General features: G+C 35.1%; 1 protein-coding gene across 1 annotated transcript; it reads right to left on the bottom strand.

The window, feature by feature from the left end:
- Nucleotides 1-595: 595 nt before the first annotated feature.
- LOC121875550 (pyruvate dehydrogenase phosphatase regulatory subunit, mitochondrial-like) lies at nucleotides 596-5,894 on the bottom strand (the record flags this gene model as incomplete). Its single annotated transcript, XM_042380131.1, has 2 exons — nucleotides 5,687-5,894; nucleotides 596-678 (listed from the first exon to the last, which is right to left on the bottom strand). Coding segments are annotated over exons 1-2 (239 nt in total), but the record flags the coding sequence as incomplete, so codon positions are not given.
- Nucleotides 5,895-11,985: the final 6,091 nt, after the last annotated feature.

Genomic DNA, 11,985 nt, shown 5'->3' with positions numbered 1-11,985 from the left:
CTCAGATGACATGTCCGCAAAATTTCAAGGGACCAAGGCGTCAGCAAGCGGGACACAGGTGACCAAGAATTATCATTTGTTGTTTTGGGGAATATTATTTCATTCGCTCCAGTAATGATACACTGTTTCTTATTATATTATTGTGGGTAAATGCATGGTTTACATAATTTGTTTATCACTGTGCCCATCACCACTTTCAAATTAGACAACAAGATATGTATTTCTCCTATACCTATTTTAATGGTATGCCTGGCAATAGGACTAAGTGAGTGATCACTAGTTAGAGCGTTGTCTGCTCTTTTAATTCTCCTCCCTCCCTGCCATATTTCACTGGATTTACTGTTATTTTTAGTGTTTACTGTTATAATCAAAGTATATTAATCAATCAAGGCATTGTAGCCAGGTTAAACTCATTACCGTAACCACCATAATACTGGGCCAAGCTTGTGGCAAGTTATGTTGTTTTTTCAACTCATATTTTTGGGTAGATATACATAACATCAAAATTAGCGAGGTTTCAATGTACAATGATAGAAGCATTCATAAACTAATGACATTCATTCAGAAATATTCACAAAATTCTGATGTTTCTTACTTTGTATGCAAATAGAAGTGCTCAGCTGGAAAAACTGGAATGCGGACTTTTGGTGAACTCTTTTCTCCCAACTTGCGAGCCCACTGTGAGGATATAACCATGTACAAAGGTTACATAAATATAATACTCTTTGATGTCAATAATTCATTGATTAATTCCGTATATGCTACAGACAAACTGCATAATCTGGCAATTCACGAAACAATTAAATTCTCTAAGTAAAATAGTTAAATCAATGTTTCAATCGAGTTTTGTTAGGTTATAACCTAATGTAACCTAACTAATGTAACGTTACATTATATTTGTTAGAATTACACCTTTTCACATATACGTTGAGACATTGTTATATACCTATTTGACATATTTCATAACCTTTGTCAATCATTTCTGTTAGCATGAAAGAACAGTTATTTTAGAATGTCATTCGATATGTGTTCTGTCATTCGGTTATGAAATATGTCAAATAGGTATATAACAATGTCTCAACGTATATGTGAAAAGGTGTACTGTATTGCAAAAAAGATAACTCAGGGATAACAATTCACAACTATTTTACATTATGGATTGTATTTTTTGTATCTCTCCTACTGTACTGTACAAGTACAGTGTATTCTGTTGTATACTATACTAAATACCCAGTAAATTACAAAACAAAAAGGTCCATCCCCCAGTTCTAATGCCTACACACTGACACTTTTCCTACTATAAAAAAAGATAATGAAATTCCCTGGTAGACCAAATCCACACCTTCACCATATGCATGATGTACACCCATTTTTTTTATTCAATGGAAGTCAATACACAAATGAGGTTTAGGACATTGAACTTAATCAACATTGATTGACTGATCAGGTGGCATAAATCTTACTGCCAAAAAAAAGAGAGGAAATATCCAATATACTGCGCATCAAAACAATGTATATACCGTAATATCTCTGTTAGCAGGAATCCCTCAAACCCGAAACTCTCTGATAGCCGGAATTCAAATTTTCTCAGAAAATCATTCCCAAAGCCAGAATTTTCCGGAAAATTTTCTCGATACAGTAGGGTCGGGATATATCTCGAGATAGGGTCCAAGGACAAAAGCAAGTTTGCGGATGACACCAAAATAGGGCGGCAGATTAATTCAGGGCAGGATGCAAATGCATTACAGGAGGTCTAAATAAACTGCAGGGGTGGTCTGAAAAATGGCAAATGAAATTCAACACCAGCAAGTGCAGAGTACTTAATATTGGAAGAACAAATACTGACAATGTATAAAGCCTAAACAACATCAACCTAGAGAAGTCGACTTGTGAAAGAGACCTAGGGGTACTTGTAAGCCCAGACCTACGGCCTAGAAAACAGTGCGTTAATGTTCGAAATAAGGTAAACAGAGTATTGGGTTTTATATCTAGAAGCGTAAGCAATAAGAGTGCACAGGTCTTATTGCAACTATATCTTGCGCTAGTCAGGCCCCACCTCGATTATGCGGTTCAGTTCTGGTGCCCTTATTATAGAATGGATATCAATTCACTAGAGTCGGTGCAGCGAAGAATGACGAAAATAATTCCGGGACTTAGAAACCTTCCACATCAGGATAGGTTAAAGAAACTTAACTTGCATTCCCTAGAAAGACGAAAAGTGTGGGGAGATATGATAGAAGTATTTAAGTGGGTGAAAGGAATCAATAAAGGGGATATAGATAAAGTTCTTATAATATCCGAGCAGGATAGGACTCGGAGCAACGGATTTAAGTTGGATAAGTTTAGGTTTCGAAGGGAGATAGGAAGAAACTGGTTCACAAATAGGGTGGTGGACAAGTGGAACAAGCTTAGCAACTTTGTAGTAAGTGCTGGAACTCTGGAAAGTTTCAAAAGGAGGCTAGATAGATTCATGGATAATAGAGAGTGGTAGTAACTCTCGACAGGAGCTGCCATGCACAGGCCAACCGGCCTATTGCAGACTCCTTATTTTCTTATGTTCTTATTTTCTTATGTAAGGATGTTCACTATACAGTAGTCCCTCGGTTAACGAACACAATTCGTTCCAGAAGGTTCGTTAACTGAAACCATTGTTTCAATGGGTTTTTGGTTAATTGGTTCCAGCTCACCGAAAATTACCTTAAGTAAAAATAAAAAATGCAGTAAAGTACACTTACTTTGAGGTGTGTATGTAGAAGGCTCCTGGATGATGATGCTGATGTCAATTTGAAGTGGGAGGTGGAGAAGGGAAAAGAGAAGGAAGTGGGGGTGGAGGAGAAGGGAGAGGAGAAGGCATTGGGGTGGAAGAGAAGTCGCCCCATGCCGCCATTTCACCCATAAAATATTAGTTCACTTGGTGTAATTCCAGATTATTTTCTTTAAATCAACACTGCACTGCATTATATATTGTCAATATGTAAAATAAATTTCAGAATGACCAATAATTTGACTGGAAACAGAAGAAAAGCGTTTATGTTGAAGAGTCTCAAACAAGATGTTCCTTCCTCTGAACCGATAAACAAACTGATGCCAAGCTTGGTGTGTTGAGTGGCCGTTTGGCGCGCAAAAAACTAGTTTCCTGTACTTCAGTTATGTTCAATAATTGTTAAAATGGCTAAAAAATTTAAAATAAAACTTTTAAAATGATTGAATAGTACAACCTTCTTGATATTTACTAAAATGGTAACGAATTTAAGCCCTAGAACTGCTTACTGTATTGGCGGACTAATACTACAGCTGGTGAGCAGCCAAATGCAAGCGAAAATATGTTGGGAAAAATTCGTAAGGAATTCATAAACCAAAATTTTTTCTTTAACCAAAGTGAAGAATCCTATGGAAGGTAATTGCTAACCGAAATTTCGTTAACCGAGGCGTTCGTTAACTGAGGGATCACTTTATACTAAATTGCAATATATAAATACAGGTAATCAATGGGGAAAATGGGGTTAGGTTCGGGAGGCCAAAAAAAGTGACTAAACTTGACATAAAATGGCACAGTCTAAAGTTAGCAGAATATAAATTGCATTGCTGCAACCCTTGCAAGACAGTGAATAATTTGAATAAAGACATCATATATTTTGCACAAGAGATAAAAAATTTAGTCATTTGTACTAAAATGTACTAATGCTAGAATTTGTATGTGTATTGCAAACTATAGCATGTTTCATATTCAAACTAATCACTATCTTACAAGAATCCCAGCAATGTTAATTATATTCTCCCATGTCAGTTCAGTGACATTTTAAAAGAGAAAAACTTAGTCACTCTTAAGGACAGATAAATATATAAGCACTAGACCTTGGCATCAACTGTCAAACATATCACCTCACCCGCCCCCCCCCACCCCCCCATCTTGCCAGCCAGGGTTTAGTGGTTTTAGGCTAAAAGGTTTTATCTTATATAATATCACAGACTAAAGTTAGGAGAATATAATATTCAAAATGATCATCATATTGTAAGAATTCCATCAATGTAAATTATATTCTGGTCCAGTAATTTGTATGAATTTTATGAGCTAAAACAAATATCTTCAGTTAATAAAAAAAAAAAATATTCTTCACGACACTATCTGTCAATCAAAGTACCCCAACTTGCCTCCCCCCTCTTCCAACCGAGCCAGATGGTCGGTCGGTCGGTCCCAACCCTACCCCCCACCCTCCACCTTCCCTCCCTACCAGAGAAATGTTGGGTGAAAAAACTAGATTTTTAACTTTTAGTAATAAATAATACCTCAGACTAAAGTTAGGGTAATATAATTGACATTTCTGGATTCCTTGCAGGTCAGGGAATATTTTGAATGTAAACGTCATATATTTTGCACAAAAGATAAAATATTTGCTTTGTGTAAACCAAATTATTACATTAGATCTAAAATTTGTATGTCTAAAGCAAAATCCATGATGTTTATATTCAAAATGATCATCATATTGTAAGAATTCCAGCAATGTAAATTATATTCTGGCTGGGTAATTTGTATGAATTTTATGAGCTAAAACATATATCTTCATTAAATAAACAAAGAAATATTCTTCAAGGACACTATCTGTCAATCAAAATACTCGGCCCTAGCTGGGTCGGTCCCTCCCTCCCTCCCCCCACCCCCCACCTTCCCTCCCTACCAGAGAAGCTTTGGGAGAAAATAGTAATTTACATTTTTAGTAATAAATAATAACTCAGACTAAGTTAGGATAATATAATTGACATTTCTGGATTCCTTGCAGGTCAGGGAATATTTTGAATGTAAACTTCATATATTTTGCACAAAAGATAAAATACTTGCTTTGTGTAAACCAAATTAGTACATTAGATCTAAAATTTGTATGTCTAATGCAAAATCCATGATGTTTATATTCAAAATGATCATCATATTGTAAGAATTCCAGCAATGTAAATTATATTCTGGCCGGGTAATTTGTATGAATTTTATGAACTAAATTAAAAAAAAAAAAATTATACTTCACGCGTATATGAGTACCCTAGATGCACCGCGGAAAGTGAAAGTCCGGTTCTGGCAAGGTACCGCGTAAATGAGAAATCGCGGAAAGTGAAACCATGTAAAGCGGGGTAATACTGTATATATATATATATACAGTATATATATTTCATTAGCCCAATAAACAGGCGGACTTCTACATCAACACCTCAACCCGCCAGGATTCGAACCCACGGCCCACGAGCCCATGACTGTGACCGGGGAACGCTAACCGCTGGACCACCAGGATACTAAAAGCAGTCCTAGACTCTGTTCACGGCGCCTGAAATAAAATAAAATATCGCTATATATAAGAAAATGTCGATAATTTTGGTAGCCCATGATATAAATTTTTTTTTTATATAAAGTCGTTATATATCCTGACCCTACTGTACCCGGAAAATTCCGGGGATGGATGAGTTTTTTCCAGGTTTAAGAGATGAAAATCAGGCGCATTTTCTGTAACTTCCGAGAAAATTTTTCCGTTACCCGGAGAATTCCGGGAAATTCCGGGGTCGAGGGATTTTTTCCGGCTTTGAGAGTCATCTCGGTACCCGGGAATATCTCATTCCCGGAATTGCTCTGCACTAATTGTTCCAGTTAATGGGGATGTCACTGTAATTTGTATGCACTGTACTATAACGTAATATAACTTACCATTCCAGAAGTGTTGACAAAATATTCACAATGGATGGTACCCTGGGAGGTTTCAATATATGTGACTCTTGGGACAATCTGTGAGTGTGGTACTTCATCTGTCACTATACGTTCTACAGAGCAGTTTTCCACATATAAGGCACCTGAAAAAATCATATTGACTCATGTTTTCTCTTTATTATTAAGACAATCACCATAAAAAAAATTAAGATAATGAACAATATTCAACCAAAGGACAAATGTCAAAAAACAGTTAAATTGTAGAGTACAAATATTTGATAAATGGTAAATACTGCAGCACATTTCTGATTTTCACTTCAGGCTTCTTTTCTTGTGTTACTGTTGGTTCTGATCATAAAATGGATTAACACTTGAAACAAGACCTGACCCATGTGATACAGAGTTTCTGCCTGCCAGTATGCCTCACATTCACATTCCTACACATCTACCTGTAATCCTGTGTGCACACTCATTTCATCAATAGATTATCCCTGTGCATCTCTACTCAGCCACAATTTGTGCTAATCACTCTTTATTTATGGCTTTGTGACACTTAAAAGTGCATTATGTGTGTACTAGTGGGAATGCAGACGTGACTGTATTTTAGACTTCTTGCCTCTAGAGGACAACCATTGCTTCCAATTCACCCTTTTAAACAATCATGAAGGGGAGGAATGTAAGACTATAAGATCAGTTATTGGGGCAGTCTGTTCTAAATGCCAAACGTGAGTTGCACAACCAGAGCTATTTGGCTATAGGCTTAGCATCGAAATAGGATTTAATGACCAACTATCTATTTTCCTCATCAACCTACAAACCCAGCTAAACCCTTTAGTACATTCCCATATATATACAGGTGCTCCCCGACTTACGACGGGGTTTGGAACCCAAATCCAGGTCGTAAGTCTGACATAGATTAAAAAAAAAAAAAAAAAAATTTCAATTAAAAAAAAAAAAAATCTACAATGAAATACAGCACACTAAAAGTAATAAATAATGAGGAATGGATACAGTACAGTAAAAGCAATAAATAATGAAGAATGGATACAGTGTGACTGAGCACTTACCTTAAATGTAGTCAGCTGAATGCACACAGGGCCCCCATAATTTTCTATTTACAGGATACATGGAGACTATATTAATTGGATGAAGCAGAAGAGGAGACAGGGCTGGGTGGGTCATCAATGTTGCTTTCTTCAGACAGGTTTATGTGCTGTGGAAACTTGCTGGTTGAAGGTATTGGATCATCTTGAGGGAGTAAAGAGGCAGCACTAGTGGGGCATGAGGAGACAGCACTGGGGGACTTCTTGAAATAGATGTCCAATTTAGACTGCACAGTTTGCTTTTTCTTTTCATTATAAATCTCCCTGTAACAAGCAAGTGACTCTTGGACCATTCTGTCAACTTTGGCATAACGCTCATAATTTTGATCCATGCCATCAAACATTTGCATTCCTTTATTAATTGTAGCAAATGCCTCTGCCATATGTTTCACTGAAAACCTTTTGGGGGGTGCAGGTTCTTCTTCTACATTTTGTCTCTCTTCTTCCTCTGCAATTTTCTGTGCATCTAATTCAATAAGATCCTTGTTACTGAGCTCTTCTGCTACACTTTCAACCAACTGTTCAACATCTTCATTATCAATTTCTAACTCCAACTGTTTACATAACTCCACTATCTTGTTACTAATATCCGAAATAACTTCATTTTCATTAACTCCTTTAAAACTGTATGTCCGCTCAGGCATGCGCTTCCACAAGAATCCAGTCTCATCCACATTGAATATTTGCTCAGGAAAATAATTCCCTTCCACAATCACTTCATCTAACTCCTCCTTAAGAGCTTCGGCAGCACCAACATCGGCACTAGCTGCCTCTCCACTCACCTTAACATTGTGAGTTTATTAAATCTATCAAACCACCCATGACTTCCTGTAAAGGTTTGATCACATTCATCTCCTGCCTGCTCCTTCAGGCTTTGGAACAGGCTTCTTGCTTTAGCCTGTATGGTTAGAAGGCTTAAGGGTACACGCTTCTGTATCTGGTCTTCTATCCATATCACCAATAATTTTTCCATATTGTGAATAGGACCTTGTCTTTTCTTTGATATTATAGTTCCCTTTATAGGTGTTGTTCCTTTCACTACATCACGAATACGTTCCTTGTCCTTCAGAATAGTGGATATAGTCGAGTGTGAGAAACCTAGGTCGTGTGAGATTGTTGCTACTGTTTTTCCATTCCCATGCTGTGTTATTATCTTCATTTTCATCTCAAAAGTAATTGCCTGTCTCCTTTTCTTTGGAACACCACCAGCACTCTCACTTTTATGCTTTCCAGTCATTATAAAGTCAATTAAATACGATAATAACGAAAGTTCACAGCACGATCAGTATAAGATACGATAGCCAAACACCAACTAAGCGCTCCACTGAGTGAGTGTACCCATGAGGCGACCCGAGACGCCCATGACTGTGTGTGTGTGTGTGTGTATATATATATATATATATATATATATATATATATATATATATATATATATATATATATATATATATATATATATATATATATATATATATATATATATATCTATATCTATATCTATATCTATATCTATATCTATATATATATATATATATATATATATATATATATATATATATATATATATATATATATATATATATATCGGCGTTAATCTAACTCAACGCTCCAGAAGGTCGTTCGTTAACCGAAACCATTGTTTCAATGGGTTTTTGGGTAATTGGTTCCAGCTCACCGAAAATTTCCTAAATTCAACAAAAATGGTAGAAAAGTTCACTTACTTTGAGGTGTGTATGTAGAAGGCTCCTGGATGATGATGATGATGATGGGATTTAGAATGGGGGTGGAGGAGAAGGAAGAAGAGAAGGCATTGGGGTGGAAGAGAAGTCACCCCATGGTGCCATTTCACCCATAAAATTTTAGCTCTCTGGTTTAATTCAAGATTATTTTCTTTAAATCAACGCTGCACTGCATTATATATTGTCAATATATAAAATATATTTCAAAATGACCAATAATTTGCTTGGAAACACAGAAAAAAAGCGTTTAGTTGAAGAGAGTCTCAAGCAAGATGTTACCTCCAGTGAAAACAGAGAGAGACTGACGCCTGTTTGCTGTGTTAAGAGGCTGGATGCCGCGCATTAAACTAGTCACTTTACCTTCAATTTTGTTCAATAATTGTTAAAATGACTAAAAAATTGAATATTAAACTTTTAAAATTATTGAATAGTATAAACTTCTTGATATTTACAAAAATAGTAAGGAATTTAAGCCCTAGAACCGATTAATGTATTGGCGGACTGATACTAAAGCTGGTTGCCCTGTCAGTGCAAGCGAAAACATGTTGAGGTCGGTTCGTAAGAAGTTCGTTAAGCGAATTTTTTTTCGTTAACCGAATTGAAGATCCTTATGGAAGGCAGTTCGTTAATCGAAATTACGTTAACCGAGGTGTTCGTTAAACGAGGGGTCACTGTATATATATATATATATATATATATATATATATATATATATATATATATATATATATATATATATATATATATATATATATATATATATATATATATATATATACATATATATATATACACACACAGTTGTACCCCACTTAACGCGGTCAATTGAACCCAGAGGGTCCCGCGTTAAGTGAAAACCGCGTTAAGTGAATAACAGAACATATGGGATTAATTCCAATAGAACCCAGCCCGACCCCCAAACTCCACTTTTTGACGACAAATAACTATGTTGTAGTAAAAATAACATCTTAATTTTATGATGGTACATGCACACAATTAATACTTAAGAGAAATAGAGAAATACAGTCGCCAAGTTAATGTCCATTCAAATAATGGACTCAACTCCCTCCCCCTCTTCTCACACTACACTCACTGGCTCTTCCCTCTGAGAAATTTTTTGGGGAAAACCAGGTATAGTAATAAATAATTCCTCAAACTAAAGTTAGGATAATATAATTGACATTGCTGGATTCCTTGTAAGACCAGGAATATTTTGAATATAAATGTCATATATTTTTCACAAAAGATAACATATTTACTCAGAATAAACTTTACATCTAAAATTTGTATGTCTAATGCAAAATCTATGATGTTTATATTCAAAATGATCAGCAAATTGTAAGAATTCCAGCAATGTAAATTATATTCTGGCCGGATAATTTGTATGAATTTTATGAGCTAAAACAAATATCTTCAGTTAATAAAAAAAAAAAAATATTCTTCGACACTATCTGTCAATCAAAGTACCCCACCTTGCCTTCCCCCCCTCTTCCAACCGCGTGGTCAGTCCCAACCCTCCCCCCACCCCCCACCAATCCTCCATTCAAGAGTTTTTAACATTTAGTATTAAATAATACCTCAGATTAAAGTTAGGATAATATAATTGACATTGCTGGATTCCTTGTAAGACCAGGAATATTTTGAATATAAATGTCATATATTTTGGACAAAAGATAACATAATTACCAAGAGAACAATTTTTATCTAAAAATTGTATGTTTAATGCAAAATATATATTGTTTATATTCAAAATGATCACCAAATTATAAGAATTCCAGCAATGTAAATTATATTCTGACCGGGTAATTTGTATGAATTTTATGAGCTAAAACAAATATCTTCAGTTAATAAAAAAAAAAATAATTCTTCACGGGGTAACAGATGGTCGGTCGGTCGTCCCTCCCTCCCTCCCCCCCACCTCCCACCCCCCACCAACCGTCCCAAGGAGATGTGTGGGATAACCACTAAATTTTAATAAATAATACCTCAAACTAAAGTTAGGATAATATAATTGACATTGCTGGATTCCTTGTAAGACCATGAATATTTTGAATATAAATGTCATATATTTTGGACAAAAGATAACATAATTACCTAGAGAACAATTTTTATCTAAAAATTGTATGTTTAATGCAAAATATATGTTGTTTATATTCAAAATGATCACCAAATTATAAGAATTCCAGCAATGTAAATTATATTCTGGCTGGGTAATTTGTATGAATTTTATGAGCTAAAACAGGCAGTCAGGCAGGGTGGCGGGTGGGGGGTGGTGCGAATCTAAAAATAGCTCTCGAGCCGACACTCACCACGTATATGATGAAAAATGCCGCGTTAAGTGAAAGTTCAGCTTTGGCAAGGCACCGCGTATATGCGAAAACGCGTTAAGTGAAAGCGCGTTAAGCGGGGTAATACTGTATATATATATATATTATATATATATATATATATATATATATATATATATATATATATATATATATATATATATATATATATATATATATATATATATATATATATATATATATATATATATATATATATATATATATATATATATATATATATATATATATATATATATATACACACACACACATAAATTCCCCACTTAACGTCAATAGAACCTAGAGGGTCCCGTGGTTATGAAATCCGCTGCTATGAACAACAGAACATATGGGATTAATTCCACAGAAAACCAGCCCGACTCTAAACTCCACTTTTGAAGACACATAACTATGTTGTAGTAAAAATAACATCTTAATTATATGATGGTACATGCACACAATTAATACTTAAGAGAAATAGAGAAATACAGTCGCCAAGTTAATGTCCATTCAAATAATGGACTCAACTCCCTCCCCCTCTCACACTACACTGCCGGCTCTTCCCTCTCTGAGAAATTTTTTGGGGAAAACCACTAAATTTTAATAAATAATACCTCAAACTAAAGTTAGGATAATACAATTGACATTGCTGGATTCCTTGTAAGACCAGGAATATTTTGAATATAAATGTCATATATTTTGCACAAAAGATAACATAGTTACTCAGAAAATTTTTTTATCTAAAATTTGTATGTCTAATGCAAAATATATGATGTTTATATTCAAAATGATCACCAAATTATAAGAATTCCAGCAATGGAAATTATATTCTGACCGGGTAATTTGTATGAATTTTATGAGCTAAAACAAATATCTTCAGTTAATAAAAAAAAAAAAATATTCTTCACAGGGTAACAGATGGTCGGTCGGTCAGTCCCTCCCTCCCCCCCACCCCCCACCAACCGTCCCAAGGAGATGTGTGGGAAAACCAGAATACTTAACTTTTTTGTATTAAATAATACCTCAAACTAAAGTTAGGATCATATAATTGACATTGCTGGATTCCTTGTAAGACCAGGAATATTTTGAATATAAATGTCATATATTTTGCACAAAAGATAACATAT

The sequence above is a fragment of the Homarus americanus genome, unplaced genomic scaffold (assembly GCF_018991925.1).
Source record: "Homarus americanus isolate GMGI-L3 unplaced genomic scaffold, GMGI_Hamer_2.0 scaffold59740, whole genome shotgun sequence".
Lineage (NCBI taxonomy): Eukaryota > Metazoa > Arthropoda > Malacostraca > Decapoda > Nephropidae > Homarus > Homarus americanus.
This window is presented reverse-complemented; position numbering and strand designations above follow the sequence as displayed.